The sequence below is a fragment of the Narcine bancroftii genome, chromosome 1 (assembly GCF_036971445.1).
Source record: "Narcine bancroftii isolate sNarBan1 chromosome 1, sNarBan1.hap1, whole genome shotgun sequence".
Classification (NCBI taxonomy): domain Eukaryota; kingdom Metazoa; phylum Chordata; class Chondrichthyes; order Torpediniformes; family Narcinidae; genus Narcine; species Narcine bancroftii.
This window is the reverse complement of record NC_091469.1, coordinates 40,693,226-40,714,894: the sequence shown is the minus strand read 5'-3', so window position 1 is coordinate 40,714,894 and position 21,669 is coordinate 40,693,226. Positions and strand designations below refer to the sequence as shown.

At 41.6% G+C, this 21,669-nt stretch overlaps 1 protein-coding gene across 7 annotated transcripts in view; it reads left to right on the top strand.

Annotated features, from left to right (window-relative positions):
* ccdc171 (coiled-coil domain containing 171) overlaps window positions 1-21,669 on the top strand; it is a 378,891-nt gene that overhangs the window by 42,435 nt on the left and 314,787 nt on the right. For 6 of the 7 annotated variants that reach the window (XR_011353507.1, XM_069924483.1, XM_069924477.1 and 3 more), the window contains exons 6-9: window positions 9,269-9,415; window positions 13,462-13,554; window positions 20,571-20,731; window positions 20,905-21,043. Coding sequence is in view for 6 of the 7 variants with exons in the window: in XM_069924483.1 (XP_069780584.1) it covers window positions 9,269-9,415; window positions 13,462-13,554; window positions 20,571-20,731; window positions 20,905-21,043 (540 nt within the window). In the remaining variant the exon portion in view is untranslated. The remainder of the gene's footprint in view (window positions 1-9,268; window positions 9,416-13,461; window positions 13,555-20,570; window positions 20,732-20,904; window positions 21,044-21,669) is intronic. The other variant, XM_069924499.1, reaches the window with a different exon arrangement.

Here is a 21,669-nt window from a genome sequence, read left to right as displayed (position 1 = left end):
TCATAAATAAAATGAATATATGCATATTTGAATGTGAACTGCTATTGTTGGTGTGACACTGTATGATTGTACAAGCTTTTGTGATAATATAAATAAAATATTCAAAAAAAGGTTGAGGCCATTCGTAAGTTCACCAAGCCAACTACAGTTAAAGGTTTGTAGGAGTTCGTTGGGTGGTCAACTTCTTCCATCGGTTCCTGCTGTCAGCTGCCAGGAGCATGCGAGCTCTTTTCAAGCTATTGTCAGGTCAGACCCAAGAGCTCAGTTTGGACGTGGAGTCTACGGCAGCTCTTGACCAGGCCAAAGACGGTCTGGCCAACACCACCGTGCTAGTGCATCTGCGCGTTGATGTGGCCACCGTCCTCACAGTTGACATATCCAACATAGCAGTTGGCGGCTCCCTGGAGCAGCTGATTGATGGACATTGGAGATCGCTCGCTTTCTTCAGCAGACAAGTGCGATCTCTGGAGCAGAAGTATAGTGCATTCAATGGAAGTTGCTAGCCCTCTACCTTTTCATATGCCATTTCCCCAGTTTCCTGGAAGGTTGGGATTTCACAGTTTTAACCGATCACAAGCCCCTCACTTTTCCCTTCGCCAAGGTGTTGGACCCATGGTTGGCAAGCCAGCAGTATTACCTCTCTCATATTTCAGAGTCTTTGGCTTGGCTTCGCGGACGAAGATTTATGGAGGGGGTAAATAGTCCACGTCAGCTGCAGGCTCGTTTGTGGCTGACCAGTCCGATGCGGGACAGGCAGACACGATTGCAGCGGTTGCAAGGGAAAATTGGTTGGTTGGGGTTGGGTGTTGGGTTTTTCCTCCTTTGCCTTTTGTCAGTGAGGTGGGCTCTGCGGTCTTCTTCAAAGGAGGCTGCTGCCCGCCAAACTGTGAGGCGCCAAGATGCACGGTTTGAGGCGTTATCAGCCCACTGGCGGTGGTCAATGTGGCAGGCACCAAGAGATTTCTTTAGGCAGTCCTTGTACCTTTTCTTTGGTGCACCTCTGTCACGGTGGCCAGTGGAGAGCTCGCCATATAATACGATCTTGGGAAGGCGATGGTCCTCCATTCTGGAGACGTGACCCATCCAGCGCAGCTGGATCTTCAGCAGCGTGGACTCGATGCTGTCGACCTCTGCCATCTCGAGTACCTCGACGTTAGGGGTGTGAGCGCTCCAATGGATGTTGAGGATGGAGCGGAGACAACGCTGGTGGAAGCGTTCTAGGAGCCGTAGGTGATGCCGGTAGAGGACCCATTATTCGGAGCCGAACAGGAGTGTGGGTATGACAACGGCTCTGTATACGCTTATCTTTGTGAGGTTTTTCAGTTGGTTGTTTTTCCAGACTCTTTTGTGTAGTCTTCCAAAGGCGCTATTTGCCTTGGCGAGTCTGTTGTCTATCTCATTGTCGATCCTTGCATCTGATGAAATGGTGCAGCCGAGATAGGTAAACTGGTTGACCGTTTTGAGTTTTGTGTGCCCGATGGAGATGTGGGGGGGCTGGTAGTCATGGTGGGGAGCTGGCTGATGGAGGACCTCAGTTTTCTTCAGGCTGACTTCCAGGCCAAACATTTTGGCAGTTTCCGCAAAGCAGGACGTCAAGCGCTGAAGAGCTGGCTCTGAATGGGGAACTAAAGCGGCATCATCTGCAAAGAGTAGTTCACGGACAAGTTTCTCTTGTGTCTTGGTGTGAGCTTGCAGGCGCCTCACGGACCCGTCCCCTGAAACCCTCTGGGATCAGTTGAAGACTACCATACTGCAATCCACTGAAGAGGTACTGGGCTTCTCCTCCAGGAAAAACAAGGACTGGTTTGACGAAAACAGCCATATTTCAGAGTACCCAAAGGCTATCAAGCACATTTCCAGCAAGAACGATCTCATGTTTGACGCTCTGTCCCATATGTCTGTCTTGCTATCCTTTCCCTGTTCCCCAGAATTGACGATACAGCACTCGCCAGGGTCCAGTGGCAGGATGCCAAGATACCAACCTGCCGCACTGCAGTCTTGGCTACAGCTGGAAGATGTGCATTTCAGGCCATCCGAAGCCACACTTCCCTGTAATCTGTCCACTGGCTAACCTAGACTCATTGTTCCCGCCATGTGAAGATGTTGCGTCTTTGACGCACTACATGGGTTGGCTCACCCATCCATCTGGGCGACCACTCAACTGGTCGCAGACGGATTCATGTGGCACGGCCTGCATAAAAAGGTTGGCCACTGGGCTAGAACTTGCCTGCACTGTCAGGCATTCAAGATTTAGAGGCATGTGAAAGCCCCTCTTCAGTCCTTCCCGCCAGCACACAGACGATTTGACCACGTCCACGTGAACATCGTCGGGCTACTGACAGTTTCCAGAGGTGCCACGCACCTATTTATGATGGTGGACAGGTTCACCAAATGGCCGGAAGCTGTCCTGCTCTCGGACACTTCCATGACATCCTATGCCAGGGCTTTCATCGCCAACTGGATAGCATGTTTCAGCAGACAATTACACGTCAGATGGAGGAGGGGATCAGTTTACATTTGGCCTATGGGCAGTGCTGGGACAGCTCCAAGGGATCCAGTTACATCACACCATGGCCTACCACCCACAGTCTAGCAGCCTAGTGGGAAGGTTCCATCGGCATTTGAAGATGGCCCTCATGGCATGGCTCTAAGGCCCGGATTGGGTGCTGCTTGGCATTCGCACAGTGCCAAAAGAGGATTTGGCCACATCCTCCGCTGAGCTCGTTTCCTCTGACAGTCCTGGGCGAGTTTGTGCCAGTGGCTTGCAGCCAGGAGGAAGCACCAACAGTGCTGATAACACGACTTAGCAAGAAGGTGTGCGTCCCAACCTCATGCCACAGTCCAGCTCTATCCTACATCCCAAAGGATCTTGAAGACTTTGAATATGTCTTCATAATGAGAGGCACGCACTGGGTGTCCCTTCAGTGGCCATATGAAGGTCCATACAAAGTGTTACAACACAAGGGGACTATGTGCCTTTTGGGCATTAGGGATAGGCAGGAAACATTCACGGTCGACCAGCTCAAACCAGCACACCTTGACCTTGACCAACCAGTAAGTGTTCCAGCCCTGTCGCGGAGCGGTCGGCCTCCCAAACATATGAACTGTTTACGAAATGTGGACTTGGCACCTCCGAACACCGGTTCTGGGGGAGGGTCATGTAGCAAGCAAACTGGGTCTCAGAGGTACAGGCTCGGACTTGCTGATGTCACAATAGTCCCAGTGTGTGGGGGGGGCAAAGGATCATGGGGGTGGTGCTGATAAGCTCTGGGAGAGTTCCAATAAAAATCAGTTTTTTTTCCATTTGCTCCGCAGCTCACCAACCACACTTGTACCTTTTACTAAAAGTTAACCCATTTTTAAATATCTGGTTTCACAATGGTATTAAAAGAGCAGAAGATTGTTATGAACAAGGTCAATTGATGTTGTTTTAACAGTTAAGAAATAAAAATGGAATTACTTGAAATACACTTTTTTGCAATCTTCAACTAAGGGGATATTTGCGGGGAAAAATTAGGTCCAAACAATGTACTTAACTGCTTGCAGTGAGTTGGAGGTTCTTTTCAGGAGAGGTAATAATAAGAAATTTATTTCTGCCATGGATCTTTTATTACAAGCAGCCACTATTAAAAAGGGAATACATAAGTCTAGACAAAAACGGGTGGTTGATGGGCAGAATTCTGTCAAGACTGACAAATATCATAAATGTTAGATACAGTTTAGTTTAAAATAATTATTTACATCAATTATTTTTAACACTGCAAAAATTGCACAAAATGAAATTGGATTTATCAGTTTGAGATGTGGTGAAGAAATACGAATTTTCTTACTGTACTTGGTCATGTTCTACAGTTACAACTTTTTGGATGGATTTAGGAAAGGTTTTAGAACAGATTATTGTCATTCCACAAAATCCAGATTTATTTTTGTAAGGGAATATAAAAGGAACAAGACCTGAATTAAAATGATCATTGTCAAGTTAAATTTATCAAAATAGCTTTAGCGGTGGCAAGGAAGTGTATTGCAGTGACTTGGAAATCAGATTCACACTTGGGTCTGGTAAGATGGCATTTGGAAATTCAAAGTTGTATACCTTTGAAGAAAATTGTGTATAATTTGAGAAATTAAAAAAAAAATCAACTTTCATACAAATTTGGAGCCCGTATATTCAAAGTTTAGGGATAAATATGTAAAAATGTACTTCCGGCCTCTTAAGACCTGTAATAATCTTCTTCCCTAAAGTCGTTTAATATAAATATTGAGCACATGTTGAATTACTGTCACTTGAACACATTAGAAATTTTGATTTTCCTCATCTATAAAGCAATGTGTTGGATGGATTCCATTGAGAATATTGATGGTGTTTTGTATTGTGAATCACTTGTGCAGAGACTGTTGGGATCAGCATTCAAACAGTGGAAGCTCACCCTAATCTTGTATTTCACTGGCTCAGGCATCTGAATGTTAGACTTCAGGATTATGATGTTTATTGTATGGAATCTGTAGACTACATGTTGGACATCTCTCTAAAATATGGCAATGCACTGATTAAGAAGAGTGTGGTAACCTGCTGAAATGACTACCGACCAGTGACACTCACATCAACAGGGGTGGTGTTTTGAGAGGTTAGTGTTGAAGCATAACAGCTGCCCGAATGTGACATGAATCAATTCTAATATGCCAACTGCAGCAATAGGTCTACGGCAGATGCCTTCCTGCTGGCTTTACACAAAGCTCTGAAACACCTCAACAGCAAAGATGCATACATCAGGGTGCTTTTTACTAACTACTGTTCGGCCACCATCCCATCAAAATGAATTGGCAAACTCAAAGATCTGGGCCTCAACATGATAAGCACACCATTTACAAATTTGCTGGTGATACCATCATAGTGGGGAGTAAAAAAAGGTGATGAGTCAGCATACAGGAGGGAGATATGAAAACTTAAATGGTGTAATAACAACAACCTCTCATTCAAAGTCACCAAAACCAAGGTGGACTTTAGGAAGGAAAAAAATCAGAGGTGTATAATCCAGTGATCATTGGGGGAAATCAGAGGTGGAGAGTAAGAGGGCTGGATGGGCGAGAGTTTGTCAAATGTGTACAAGATAGTTTTCTTAATCAATACGTAGAGGAACTGACTCGGGACGGTGTAATACTGGATCTCCTGTTAGGGAACAAGATAGGTCAGGTGTCTGAGGTTAATGTTGGAAAACCAATTGGGTCTAGTGATCACAACTCTATTAGTTTTAGGGTAGTTTTAGGGAAGACCAAAGAAGGGCCTAAAGTTGAGGTTCTGGATTGGAGAAAAGCAAATTTCGAAGGAATAAGAATGGATTTGGGGAGTATTGAGTGGGACATGATTTTTTCAGGAAAGGATTTAAATTAAAAATGGAGAATATTCAAAGAAGAAATTTTGAGAGTACAGAGTAGGTATGTCCCAGTGAGGATCAAAGGAAAGGCTGGAAGTCACAGGGAGCCTTGTTTTTCGAGGAATATTAGAAATTTGGTTAGGAGAAAGAGGGAGGCGTACAAGAGGTATAAACAGCAGGGTGCTGAGAAATTGAAGGAGGACTACAAGGAGTGTAAAAAAAATCTTAAGAAAGAAATTAGAAAGGCCAAAAAGAGGCACGAAGAGGCTTTGGCAGGCAGAGTAAGAATAAATCCAAAGGGTTTCTATAGGTACATTAAAAGTAAAAGATTAGTGAGGGATAAAATTGGACCCCTTGTAGATAGGGAGGGTAGGCTATGTGAAAAGTCAGAGGAGATGGGGGAAATTTTAAATGATTTCTTTTCCTTGGTATTCACTAGGGAAAAAAATATTGTACCAGTTGAAGTAAAGAAAAATAGTGGGGAGGTCATGAATCATATAAGGATAACCGAGGAGGTAGTGATGGCAGTGTTACAAAAGATAAAGGTGGACAAATCTCCGGGTCCGGACTAAGTATTCCCAAGGACACTCAGGGAGGCTAGTGTACAGATAGTGGGGCCATTAACAGAGATATCTAGGATGTTACTGGTCACGGGGGTAGTGCCAGAGGATTGGAGGGTGGCTCATGTTGTTCCGCTGTTTAAGAAAGGGTCCAAATGTAAGCCTGGAAATTATAGACCCATGAGTCTGATATCTGTGGTGGGTAAGTTGATGGAAAGTGTTCTGAGGGATGGCATTTACAAATATTTGGATGAACAGGGATTGATAGGTAGTAGTCAGCATGGTTTTGTCAGGGGTAGATCATGCTTAACAAACCTTAGAGTTTTTCAAGGGGGTTACGAAAAAGATTGATGAAGGGAAGGCTGTGGATGTTGTTTATTTAGACTTTAGTAAAGCTTTTGACAAAGTTCCCCACAGGAGGTTAGGTAAAAAGGTAGAGGCATTAGGTATAAATAAGGAAGTAGTGAAATGGATTCAGCAATGATTGGATGGGAGGTGTCAGAGAGAAGTAGTAGAAAATTGTTTGTCAAATTAGAGGCCGGTGACTAGTGGAGTTCCTCAGGGATCGGTGCTGGGTCCACTATTGTTTGTTATATATATTAACGATCTGGAAGAAGGGGTGATGAATTGGATAAGTAAGTTTGCAGATGATTGGTGGTATTGTGGACAGTGAGGAAGATTACCGTAGCTTAAAAAGAGATATAGGAAAGCTAGAGGAGTGGGCTGAGAAATGGCTGATGGAATTTAAAACGGATAAGTGTGAAGTGTTGCATTTTGGAAAGGCAAATCTAAATAGGTCATATACATTGAATGGTAGACAATTGAGGAATGCAGAGCAACAAAGGGATTTAGGAGTTATGTAAACAGTACCCTCAAAGTTGATACTCAGGTAGATAGAGTGGTGAAGAAGGCATTTGGAATGTTGGCCTTCATAAATCGGAGTATTGAATTCAAGAGTTGGGATGTTTTGATGAAATTGTACAAAGCATTGGTGAGGCCAAATTTGGAATACTGTGTGCAGTTTTGGTCACCAAATTATAGGAAGGATATAAACAAAATAGAGTGTACAGAGAAGGTTTACAAGAATGTTGACAGGATGTCGGGGTTTGAGTTACAGAGAAAGGTTGACCAGTCTGGGGCTTTTTTTCTCTGGAGCGTAGAAGATTGAGGGGGGATTTTATGGAGGTGTTCAAGATTTTAAAAGGGAGAGAGAGAGTCAACGTGGATAGGCTTTTTCAATTAAGAATGGGGGATATTCAAACCAGAGGCCATGGTTTGAGTTTGAAAGGGGAAAATTATGTGGAACATGAGGGGAAATTTCTTCACGCAAAGGGTAGTTGGGATGTGAAATAAGCTTCCGGCGGAGGTGATGGAAGCAGGAACGTTATTTACATTTAAGGAAAGACTTGATATTTACATGGAGGGGAGAGGATTGGAGGGGCATGGACCAGGTGCTGGTTAGTGGGACTAGGAGGGTGGGGATTTGTTCCGGCATGGACTAGTAGGGCTAAACTGGCCTGTTCTGTGCTGTATATAGTTATATGGTTATATGGAGTGTGAGCAAATTTAAATTTCTGGAGGTCACTATCTCAGAAGACCTTTATTGGTTCCAACTCACAAATGTCATCATACTTCCTCAGGATTTTGCAGAGGTTTGGTATCGAAAACCTAGACAAACTTCTGCAGATATGTAGTGAAAAATGTGCTGACTGGCTGCATTGCATCCCTGAGTGAAAAGCCCTGCAAAAATTAGTGGCCACATCCTAGTATATCATAGGCAAAACTCTTCTCACAATTCTGAACATACACACGTTGGAGAGCAGCAGCAATCAACAAGCATTCACATCACCCAGGACATGCCCTGTTCTCACTGCAGCCTTCAGGAAAGACACATAGGTGCCACAAGACTCACACCACCAGGTTCAGGAACAGTTGCTACCCCTCGATTATCAGATTGCAAAACAACAGACTCAGTCTGAAACTCATTTTAAGACTCTTACTTTGCACATGATTTATTTACTGAATTTTTTTTCTGTATTTGCAGTCAGTTTGTTTGCATTTTTTTCTTTAGTTTACATTTCTTTTTTTATACGTACATTATTTTAATTTTGGGTATGGTTTACATTTACCAATAAATAGAAATGCTGTCTGGCCCATAGGAAAATGAATCTCAGGGTTGTGTGTGATGCCTTGTATGTTTTGATAATAAATTTGAACTTTAAAGTCAGTGGACTCCTACCTTGATGAGTTTGAATCACACTATATTCATCCTGGATTTTTATTTTGATCTTCAAGACAAAAAACATCTTCGTAAAAGTGAAGATGAAGTGTGTTTAAAACCCTGTCTGTTTCACTTGTGACCTTTGTGGAAAGAAATGTACTTTTCCACTCAAACTATGTGACTCTATACTCACTAAAGTAGTTGACTTTAACTGCCTCAATTTAGGTTTGATCAAGGATGGACAATAAATACTGGGCATTGTTGATGTTTCTGAGAAATGAATAAAATACTTTAGTAGACTTTAAAAAAAAAAAATCTCTTCCAAATACACAACTGTTTTTATGTGGGTCACGCTGCTAATGCATTTTTACGAACGGAGGAAGATAAGACTGGAATGAACAATATATCTTGTCTGTTTTCACATTGTGAATGATTATGAAGCTGGATTAATGTATTGTCAAAGTATGTTACATATTGAGGGAATGATAATCATTTTAAAGTTTCCTCTGAGATGAAACATTTAGTCTATGAGTGATAGTGTTAACTTTCAGGCTGATGATTTTTTTTTAAAGTTTTTTATTTAGTTTAACATATAACCTTGCAAAACGTTAAGGAAAGCACATAACAAGTCATCTCATATACATACAAGTACAAAACAAATGATGGAACTACATTAGACAGTTCTTTGATCCACACGAAATCAACTGATCTGTGACTATTCGCTATCATTGCAAATTTTTCCACTGCTCTAATTTTTTTATTTTAGGAATCTCTGAAGTTTTGGCTGAACAAAAGATGAATTGTTGTTTGCAGACTTTTGCTTCAGTAAAACTAGTATACCACAGAAATGAACTGTTTGAACCAACTTGTTCATGCCAACCATGGTCCTACCTTGATCCTATTTGCCTGCATTATGCTCTTATTCCTCTACTTTCCAATCTAATTACCTGCAGAAAATGCTGTAATTATATGTGATAAATCTAAGATAATTTTAAATATTTAGAATAATGGAAGCTGTGTTATCATGATGGCCTTGAATAACTTTTTAAGGGCTTAGTATTTGGAAGGGAAAACACCCAAAGTCAATTAACTTGATCAATTAATTCTATTTTCAGGACCAAGAGGAAACATTTGTTGAGCTGCAAAAAAGATTAAAAGAGCTTGAAACTGAGCGCAACAGCCTCACTGAAGCATTGAGAAGGCAGGCAAAAGAACTCGAGTACAGTATTGATCGAGAGGAGCGTCTCAAAAAAGAGCTCGAGGTAAGCAATTTCCTAACCTTCAATATTTCTCTTAAATTTTGTTCTTAAGTCATATTTTCGCTGAAAACAATAATTGTTAATGGTTAATTGTCTTCATGGTATTTTTTTTAAAAAAGTGTTTTAATTCAGCCAGGGAAAGGGAGAATCTAAGTTGCAGACTGGAGGCTTAAAATGAGGCAGCAGGTCTTGCTTCTCAGGCGCAATTAAGGGTATATTTCTACTCGTATCAATTATTACTTCTGCTCGGAGAAACTGACGGAGCAGTTGGTTGTTGTTCTTCTGAGCCACTATTTCCAGCCTGTAGAGTGTGTATTTCTTTCCCTTGCTGCATCAGAAACATGATGTGATCATTCTTGACTGGCCAAGGTCTAATTTTAAGCTTGACCTCTATTGTTTTGGATTCTGTCATAACTAGAAATTTCTATTTGCAAAGATCATTTTAATGATTTTAGCTGCATTGACAGGATTGCAATTCATGCCTGAAATTTAAGGCTCTGATTTCTGTCCACTGTGGACAGATTAGCACCCAGAACATCTTTCCCTTTACATTTTCCACTGTGGACAGATTAGCACCGAGCATCTTTCCCTTTACATTTACCAGCGTGGACACATGAGCACCCAGAACATCTTTCCCTTTACATTTTCCACCGTGGACAGATTAGCACCCAGAACATCTTTCCCTTTACATTTTCCACCGTGGACAGATTAGCACCCAGAACATCTTTCCCATTACATTTTCCACCGTGGACAGATTAGCACCCAGAACATCTTTCCCTTTACATTTTCCACCGTGGACAGATTAGCACCCAGAACATCTTTCCCTTTACATTTTCCACCGTGGATAGATTAGCACCGAGAACATCTTTCCCTTTACATTTTCCAGCATGGACACATGAGCACACAGAACATCTTTCCCTTTACATTTTCCACCGTGGACAGATTAGCACCCAGAACATCTTTCCCTTTACATTTTCCACCGTGGACAGATTAGCACCCAGAACATCTTTCCCTTTACATTTTCCACCGTGGACAGATTAGCACCCAGAACATCTTTCCCTTTACATTTTCCACCGTGGACAGATTAGCACCCAGAACATCTTTCCCTTTACATTTTCCACCGTGGACAGATTAGCACCCAGAACATCTTTCCCTTTACATTTTCCACCGTGGACAGATTAGCACCCAGAACATCTTTCCCTTTACATTTTCCACCGTGGACAGATTAGCACCCAGAACATCTTTCCCTTTACATTTTCCACCGTGGACAGATTAGCACCGAGAACATCTTTCCCTTTACATTTTCCAGCATGGACACGAGCACCCAGAACATCTTTCCCTTTACATTTTCCACCGTGGACAGATTAGCACCCAGAACATCTTTCCCTTTACATTTTCCACCGTGGACAGATTAGCACCCAGAACACCTTTCCCTTTACATTTTCCACCGTTGACAGATTAGCACCCAGAACATCTTTCCCTTTACATTTTCCACCGTGGACAGATGAGCACCCAGAACATCTTTCCCTTTACATTTTCCACCGTGGACAGATGAGCACCCAGAGCATCTTTCCCTTTACATTTTCCACCGTGGACAGATTAGCACCCAGAATTTCTTTCCCTTTACATTTTCCACCGTGGACAGATGAGCACCCAGAACATCTTTCCCTTTACATTTTTCACCGTGGACAGATGAGCACCCAGAACACCTTTCCCTTTACATTTTCCACCGTGGACAGATGAGCACCCAGAACACCTTTCCCTTTACATTTTCCACCGTGGACATAAAACATTCAAGAAGAACTCTTTTACCCACATACTAGCTTTTGGTGATTTGTGGACTGAAAAACAAGAATCTCTCTATTCTGACATCTTGTTACTCACAATTAAGAAAATAGTCTCTACTGGATTTCAAAGGAATAATCTTGCAATTTTGTTGCATTCCATCTGCCACAATGTTAATGAACCAGTCCATGTCATCATCTTCTCATCATTATGTCTCATCGATACTACTTCTTTCCTTGCAATGGTTTTCGATTTCAAACTGAGAAAAGACTAGCATTCCCTTAAGGTTTTTAATCATCTGGGGCATCTGCCATCTTGCAGTGTTTTGTTTCTCAATTTGGCCCTCCATAGCTTCAAGGTTTTCATGGTGAAAGAAAGTATTTGAATTGTTTTTCTTCACATGAGAGGGAAATACAAAATTCTACAGAATTTGTTCTTGTAATAAAAATACACTGAAACTCAGCTCATATTTTTCGCACCTATAGGAAACAAAGATGTATTACTGACATTTTGGGCCTGAGCCCTTCAAGAAATAAACCAGAATTCAGACAATGTTGGCTGCGGGAGGAATTCAGACCAACAGGAGCACCAAATGTAGATTCGCGAGTGAAATGTTGCTTCATTTGGAAGGCCTGTTTGGGCCTCAAATGGTGGTGAGGGAGGAGGTGTAGGCACAAGCGGAGCATCTCCTGCGGTCACAGAGGTAGTCCCAAGTAGACAATTGGTAGGGAGCAGGATTTCCCAACCTTTTTCTTTCCACTCACATATAACCTTAAGTAATTCCTATGCAATAGGTGATCTGTGATTTGCAAGGGATTACTTAAGGTAATATGTGAGTAGAAAGAATAAGTTTGAAAACAATGGTTTTAATCGTATCTAATTGAATCATTATGTGCATTGCTTCATAACTCCAAAGGAAATGACAATTTTTCTCAAGCAAAATATTTTAGCAACAATCAAAGCTGGAGCAGTGGTTCTCAGCCTCTTTTTTTTCCTCACTCACATACTACTAAGTTATCCCTTATTAATCGCAGAGCACTGATGGCATAGGAATTACTTAAGGTAGTATGTGAGTGGAAAGAAAAAGGTTGGGAAATCCTGCTCCCTACCAATTGTATACTTGGACTACCTCTGTGACGGCAGGAGATGCTCCGCTTGTGCCTACACCTCCTCCCTCACCATCATTTGATGCCAAAACAGGCCTTCCAAGTGAAGCAACATTTCACTCACAAATGTACATTTGGTGCTCCCATTGTAGTCTACGTCGGAGATGAAAAGACTGGATGCAGCCTGGGAAATCGCTTTGCTGAGCACCTCAGCTCTGTCTGCTGCATTAGCGTGGATCTCCCAGTGACCACTCATTTCCTTTCTCCATCCCATTTCCTTGCTGACATGTCTGTCCATGGTCTCTTGCATTGCCATGCTGAGATCATCCACAAATTGGAGAAACAACACCTCCTCTTCCAACTGGAAACCCTCCATCTGGATGGCATTAATATTGACTTCTCTGGCTTTCGTTCAAACCCCCCCCCCATCTCTGCATTCCGTCTCCTTTTGCACAATCATGATAAATTCTTACCTCGTCCCTTATATCCAATTAACACCTTTTGTTGGTTTGGATTCCTCCCCTAGCTATCATTGTGTGAATTCTGAGACTTTGAGATTTCCTGCTTCTGGCTTATTCCTTGAAGAAGGGTTTAGGCCTAAAATGCCTGAAAAGACCAGCTGAGTTCCTCCAGCGTTTTGGTGTGTATTTTCTCCACATTAGCCCTGTTTCTAATTTCTGGATCCTATCTTCTGAACAAACTTGAGCTTCTTTGAAACAAAGAACTTGAGGATAACTTTTATCTAGCACATTTGGAACTTTGAATCTAGACCGGCAGATTTCAATACTATTGGTTCTTATCATTATTCCAACATAGTTTCACTTTTTAGATGTTACAGATTGTAAATTTTCTGTCTGATACGTTTTAAGATAACATGGTGACCTTGGCAATGGAGATGAAGCAAAGGACAGACGTGTCTATGCGAACTCTTAGTGAAATTAAAATAGCCATTTAGAGTTCTAGCTTGGACATGCAGATAAACCGTTTTGCCATGTACCTACACTCTGGAGCTCCAAGCTGGAACTTCTGGGCTGAATAAGTGGAAACCTACCATTCCAATTTTACAATTACTGCAAGTTTCATTTTATAAAATGCTCATATTTCTGTGTCTTTCTGTTATCGTTAGCTAATGAATTAATGACTTTCTGGGACTTTCAGGCGTCACAACAAAGAGTGAAAACAACAGAAGTAAATATTGAGGCAGAAAGAGCTGCCCATCTGGAATCCAAGTTTAACTCTGAAATTATTCAGGTAAATCATAATGATCTCTATTTAAATTGCTGGAGGAAACAGTGCATTAAAATGTAGCATGGATTTTAAATCTTACTTTTAATCAATTTTAATCTTATTTATCCACAGAACTATAGAATATTATAGCACATAAAAAATGCCATTCAGTCCTTCTCATCTGTGCTGAACTATTATTCTTCCTAGTCCCAGTGACTTGCACCCATTTCATTTCCTCAGTATCCTTCCCTTCCATGTACCTGTCTCAATTTTTATTAGATGTTAAAATTGAGCTTGCATTCACCACTTCAGCTCATTCCACACTGCCACCACTCTCTGTATGAACAAATTCCCCCAAAGTTCCCCCTAAACCTCTCCCCTTTCACCCTTAACCCATGTCCTCTGGTTTTTCAAGTCTATCACCATCTGATTGCACAAGTACAATCTGACAAAACAGCGTTCTCCTGTCCTCGGTGCAAAACATGCAGCCACACACCCAAACAAAACACACATATAGACACGCAAAACATATGCAGGACAAATATTCATGTATACATAAAAATATTGTTTCATGAAGATGAGAGTCTTGGATGGTTAGCATAAACAGATCATTTTGTTGTTCAGCATTCTCATTGCCCGAGGGAAGAAGCTGTTGTTCAGCCTGGTGGTGCTGCTCTGATATTCCTGAATCTCTATCCTGATCGGAGCAGCTGAAAAATGCTGTGTGCACGGTGTAAGGGGTCCTCAGTGATTTTGCACACCCTCTTCGGACAATGATTCGGAAGGCTGGGGAGAGGGAAACTCTGGTGATCCTCTCTGCCACTCTTATGGTCCTGAAGATTTACCTCCAATTCATTTCTCAGCAGCACCCTCACTACATGTAATGCAGCTGGCCAGGATTACAGAGCTCTTGATCGAGCTCTTGCAGAAGGTTTTTTTTTTTTTTTTTTTTTTTTTTAATTTTTTTATTTTTCACACCATAAATCACATTAGCCATGATATACACTATTTCTTTTCACACATATACAGTGACTTTTTCTCCCCCCCCCCCCTTTCCTCCCAAACCACCCCCCCACCCCGCCCTCTCATCCATTTTAGGTGCTCTTGCAGAAGGTTGATGTAATATTGGCTGGTAGCCTTGCCCGCTTCAGTCTTCTCAGGATGTGTAGTCACTTACACCTTCCTGACAAGTGAGGAGATGTGTGCCCATGATAGGGCAGTAGTTTGCTCCAAAAGCTTGGTGCTTGCCACTCTTCACTACGTTGTTGATGTGTAATGGAGGCTGGGCATTCCTGATCCATGAGCATCTCTTCTTCATGTCCACATTGAGACTCAGGTTGTTATTCTTGCACCGTATCACGAGATATTTTACCTTGTATCTGTAGTGCGACTTATCACTGTTGCTGGTGAGGCCAACTACTGTTGTCATTTGTAGACTTGATGACACTGTTGGAACTGGATCTGGCGAAGCATTCGTGGGTCAGTAGAGTGAACAAGAGCTGGCTGAGCACACAGCCCTGAGGTGCATGATGGTGCTCAATATTCTGCTACTGACGCGGACAGACTGTGGCTTTTCTGTTAGTAAATCCAGAATCCAGTTACTTAGAGGGGTGTTCAGTTCACGCAAGGACAGTTTCTCCACCAACCTTTGGGGAATGATCATATTAAAAGCAAAACTGAAGTCAATGAATAATAGCCTGGCATATTAGGCATTGTTCTCCAAGTGGGTCAAGACTGTGCTATTTATTGACTACAGTTTGGCATTCATTATCATCATCCTATCAAAACTAATCCCCAAACCTGAAGGCCTGGGCCTCACATCCCCAAACCTGAAGGCCTGGGCCTCACATCCCCAAACCTGAAGGCCTGGGCCTCACATCCCCAAACCTGAAGATCTGGGCCTCACATCCCCAAACCTGAAGGCCTGGGCCTCGCATCCCCAGACCTGAAGGCCTGGGCCTCGCATCCCCAGACCTGAAGGCCTGGACCTCGCATCCCCAGACCTGAAGGCCAGGGCCTCGCATCCCCAGACCTGAAGGCCTGGGCCTCGCATCCCCAGACCTGAAGGCCTGGGCCTCGCATCCCCAGACCTGAAGGCCTGGGCCTCGCATCCCCAGACCTGAAGGCCTGGGCCTCGCATCCCCAGACCTGAAGGCCTGGGCCTCGCATCCCCAGACCTGGGCCTCGCATCCCCAGACCTGAAGGCCTGGGCCTCGCATTCCCCATCTCCCTTCTCTCCCCACCCACCCCCCCCCACAACAGAGCATCACTAGCAAACCTTTCTGCAAGAATATTAGTCCCCCTCCAGGTCAGATGCCAGTACAGGTCCAAGTTTCCTTGGAAGAGAGCCCAATGATACAGAAATCTGAAACCTTCCTTCTTGCATCATCTCTTGCCTTGTTTTAAGATGCATTATCCTCTTAATTCTAATCCTGAGATCACAATCCTCGAGGTCCTGTCTTTTAACTTCACACCTAACTCCCTGAACTCTCTTTGCAGGACCTCATCAACCTTCCTACCCATGTCATTTTTCCCTACATGGACCAGGACATCTGGTGACTTGCCCTCCTTTTTTGAGAATGCCGTGAACTCTGATCTGAGGTATCCTGGACCCTGGTAGCTGGGATTTAACATATGATCCAGGATTCTCGATCCCTTCCACAGCACCTCTTATCTGTTGAACCCTGTATTGAATCTCCTATTGTTACAGCTCACTTCTTATCCTCCCTCCCTTTCTCAGCCACAGGGCCAGACTCTATGCCAGATATCTGACCACCGTGGCGTGCCCTTGGTAGGTCATTCACCCTCAACAGTAGCCAGAGTGGTATATACATTAATGAGGGGAATAGCCACAGGAGTACGCTGCACTGTCTACCTCTTCCCTTCCCTCTCCTGTTACCCAGTTATCTTCCTTATGCATCCTAGTTGTGATGCTTTGTTACTCACCTCAGCCTCTCGAATGATCTGGAGTTCATCCAATTCCCTAACCTGGTTTGTAAGAAGCTGCAGTTGGATGCACTTCTCACAGATGAAGTTGTCAGGGATACCGTTGGCTTCCCTGTCTATCCATATTCTGCAAAAGGAACATATCCCTGCCCTAGTTGCCATTCCTACTGTCTATGAAATAGAAACAATAGTTGGAAATATCTGTCCTTGCATGTGCCTCTTTGCTGAATCCTGTTGTTCTTCAACAGGGTTGTCCTTGTGTGACCTCAACTCCTGCACCACACCCCAGTCTCTTCTTGCTGAAGCCTTTTGATAACTCAGACCCACTCACTCCATGGCCGCACCCACGATGACCATATCGCTTATATTTCTCACCAATTTAAATAAGCTTGCTCTCTTGTTCCAACTCCTGTTTGCTGAAAATGTATCCATCAAAGTAAGAAAAGATTTTAAAGCATAAACATGGGATTAGATTATTTTTATTATAATTTTTATCTCTTTTAAATTATATAAAAATATTGCTATATTTTGTTTTATTAAGAATGTAGGGTAGTGTGGATGAAATAATATGATCTGAGTGAAGTGTGCTCTGAACTTTTCTATTTTTTTGATATGTATTTTTATGCACTCTTTTTTGAGGTGGAATTTCAATAAAAAATTGAAAAAGAAAGCATAAACTTAATTTTGTGTATTTAATTTTTGAAAGAATATGCTAGTACAGGTTGTACTTCTCTTATTCAGCAACTCCCATGGTCTGGGACGTTTAGGTATGCGCCGTTTAACATCCATTCAGGCAATGTCTGACTACATACATGTCCGTGGTCCCATAATCAGTTACTGCAAGCAAGTCCGCAGCAATTTTGAAAAAGTAATTGCTAGCTATAGTAAATTGTACACTGTATACCCAAACTCCCCTCAGCCCTGTATCAGTTTTAACTGATCCCACTGTCCCATTCTCTCCCCACAGGCCTGTATCAGTCCCCACATTGAGCCCAGTGCCCCGCTCTTTCCTTGCAGCCCCATGTCGGTCCTCACACTAATCCTCACTTACAAATAAAAAGTTTACAGGTACCCTTCAGTGTCCCATATAGCATTGCTAAGTATATAATATGGTGTTCGTACAACGTCCACATTGCATAAAGCCCAATTTCACAGAATGTATCATGGACGTTAAGCAGCGCATGCCTGTACAATCTCTACAGACATTGCAGGACTCGAACCCTGGTACCGATCGCTGACGCTGTAAAGGTGTTGCACTAACTGCGCCACCGCACAATATTTTCTGTTTTGAATTTTGTTCTGCCTTTGATATGTTTACATAATGGGTTCCCTTTGGGGTCAGTTTCTGTTATTTTCTGTGGTGTTCCAGTAATGCCCAGGTCCCAACGTCACCAGATTAAAGAGGTACCATATTTTTACGCACATCACTTCTGTGTTGTATGCTTTTTTATAAACTGGGTAATCCACTGTGCATTATCTCTGTAAGCACGCTATATCAGAACTTTTTCACGTGTTGAATATAAAATTGAAGTTATTTGACCATCAGCTGGTTCTACATTAAAATTTATTTTTAAACTCTTGAATGGAATTATTGAAAAATTCCTGGTCAAGAACCATATAACATCTGAAATAACAAAATAAAATGAGGTTGTTTCTTCATTTTCTTCATTATCATTATCATCTTCAAAGTCTGATTCTCATTCACTGTCTTCATTAAAATATGTTAGGACAGCCTTCGGTTACTGTCGTCAGTACTAACACGTCATGACTGTTATTGCTTTCCTCATCAGTGGTAGGATCCACATCATCAGATGTGATAGTAAGTACGTCAATTTCATTGGCGATGAAGCGATGAAAATCGATAGTTTTATGTTCCCAATCATCTGGAAGTTGCTCTTCCATTTTACTTCAGAAACTTTGACATCTACCTTGAAATCCAGGATGCCTCTTTCACATACCACAAGTATGCTACATACCACACACAATATGAGAACTTTTTTACATAATTTCAGATTTTCTGTGTTATATTCATGTGTGTGTTAATTGCATGTGCATGCTATAAGAGTGAAAATACGGTATGTGTACTGAAGAACTGACGGTTCTGATGAAGATTCTGATGTGAAAAACCCAGTTTCCTTGTGCAGATACTGCATGATATCAAGGTTCTTTTTATTGTTATGTAATAATTAATAAAGTATAATATGCATGATATACATCAACTTTTGCCTGTCTTAAGGCAAATAAAGAGTTGCCATGAGTATTGCCCAGAGCCTTGAACAACATGAGAAAGAAAAGCAAAAGAGAGTCCATTCAAGTATCTGCTGTGTATCTGTGGATTTGCCTCCAGCACATCTGGAACTGTACAGCCTCCCATTCAAACCATTGGCAGCCCAAGTTCCAGGTCCAAACTTCCGATGTGATCAGGAAGCCTTCAGCATCCAAGCTCCTTCGAGAGCCTTTCTTGCCCTCAGCACCCTCTGGAATCTCAATTCTGATACCTGGTTCCCATGAACCAGTCTCCAGCAGCTTGTGTGGGTCCTTCAACTGCAAGTTGCCAGCAGTCTGTGTAGGTTATTCAAATGCAAGTTGCAAGGAGTCTGTAGCCTGTGTGGGTCCTTCAGCTGCTGAGCCAGTCACTGGTCCCCTGCTGTGGTCACCTCCCATGCTCCTCTTTCTCAGCAGGGGGTGATCTCCCCATTCTGTTACCCTGTGCCCAGAGTCTGCAACACCTCATGGTAGGCTGCCAAACACTGATGCCACTATGTTGGGAGCAGATTTTAAAAGAAAGCAATCCGCTCATTCAACAGGCTATTTTAAGCCTGTACGGATTCAACTGCAATACAACTGGGCAGTAGGATCCTGCAGAGCTATGCTCTGTCTCTGCTCTCCACTCTCCTGGGTGCACACCAGCAGCAATGCTGCCATTACAGCAGCACCTTTTGTGACAAGCAGTCCCTTATTTTGTTTTGAAATATGATACATTTAACTAATTGCTCACACAATCATAAATCATATAATCATTTATGGCTCACGAAACATTTGTTTTGATGTTGTATTGAACTTCCTCTGCAAAGAGATGGGTCTTGTCTAGCCTGACGATCATGACACCTGGTTGTAATGTTTGGTCCTGTGTAATAAGTCCATATACTTGCATTGTGTGTTGGGCAATTCGTATTAATGTTTGTGAAAATAGATAAAACTCATTGCAGAATCTCACTGGGAGTGAGAAATTTCTGAAAAATATCCAAACTTTGTTTTCATGCAATTTGGATGCTAACTTCAGGCCCATTACAAAAGGGGTTTAAATGACCTGAACTGCCTTAAACGTAATGGCATTTGCTTTGAATTTCATCTCTATCTGCACTCTTTTTCCACTCTAACTCTTTTTCCCATTCTTCCAGTGTCTCAACCTTTCTCTCACCTCTCTGTCCTTGTATCCAGTTCCTTGTCAGCTTTTCCACTTTAGACTCAATTGGCCCCAATCCATTTCTCTTCGTGAATGCTGCTCTATCTTTGTGTATTTAAGATTCTTATATTACTAATTTTTGCATTTCTCACTGTTGCTTAATTGTTTTGTTGTTCTTCCTGTCTTTTCTTAGTTTTGTAATGCAGTTACACTTGACCCATCGGAACATAGTTGAAGCATTTTTGAGTCAGCAGAATTCAAAATACTTTTGATCAGAGTTATACCACTCCTATTTAGATTTTCTGAATTCAAAACTGAAAAGCCATCTTGTACATTTTATTCAAAAATGAATCTAAATAATTTACCGTTTGAATACTAACCTGTTTTTGTGGACTGTCAACTGATAATTTTTGTTGAATAACATGTTTTGTAAAGAAAAAACTCCAAGGAATCAGAAATCTGTGCTATTAAAACATTTATTCATGTCTATATTTATGCTGCAATATTTAACCACAATATTGCATCATTTTAAACATTTAACTTCATCTGATAAGTTACTGTGATAAGATTGTTACCTGATAAGATTCCAATTATATCTGACAAATGGTACAATTTCTCCAATATCATTATCACATTTTCTTTCATGCAGATTTATCTGATTTTTTTAAAGCTTTTTTTTAAAATGTAGTTAAGGATTCGTGACCTTGAGAATGCTTTGGAAGTGGAAAAGGCAAGCCATGTAAATGCTGTGTCAACTTCGGAATTGATCAAGCAACAACTCAGAGATGTTGAACACTCATATGAAAAGGAGAAAACAAAAACTGCAGAATCTACAAATCAATTGCAGAAGTAAGAGTTTACATAAAGCATTCTGGACATTATGGAGGATAATATTCAGATTTGGTATTTTGAGGGAAATAAGTAAAAGATAGAGAAAATATTTAACAACTTCAAAATAACCTGGTGAAGTAAAATTTTAGTTTTATTTGTATTTCAAAACATTAACTTAATCTGTCTTTAAGATTACAAAAGGAATGTTCATTTACCAAAACTCAATGGACTGCTGAGTTGGAAGAGAAGAATGATATGATTTCCAATCTTTCAAAACAACTTCAAAAGCGTGAGGAAAGCTTTGAAAAACTTCAGGATGAACTAACAAAGGTAAGAATGAACTATTTGGAGAACATTAAGCTGTGCTACATCCATGGTTTGGACTCATTAAGCTTTTAAATTAAAAAAATGATTATGATTATATTTGTAGGTACCAGTACCATATACTAGAGAAAGTGGGTGCATATTCCCTCTGTAAACTTGTTCCCATTTCTTGCTATGTAGATAATAAACAAAATGAGATAAAAAGCTGTCTTGAAATAATCTAATTGGATTTGCCTTTCAAGTTTACCTTTTGTGTTATTTAAGATTTTAATGATTTACCAACCATTTTCACATTTTTTTCTTGAATGGAAATTGTTCAAGAGTTAGAACACAGTGCAGTTTGATGGCTGTGCCAAACATGATGCCAATTCAAGATGCATAGGCATCCATGCAGTCTATCCCTCTCTATTCCCTGCCTGTTCCTGTGTCCTTCTAAATGCCTCTTAAATGTTGCTGTGATATCTGCGTCCACCATGACCCCTGGCACTAACCTCTGTGTTTTGTTTTAAATAACCTGGCTTGTTAATTTTTATAAATTTCCTTTTTTTTAACCTTTTAAAATTATGCCCTCTAATGCTTGATATTTCCATCTTGGATGAAAGTCTGACAAGCTACCCAACGTATGCATTATA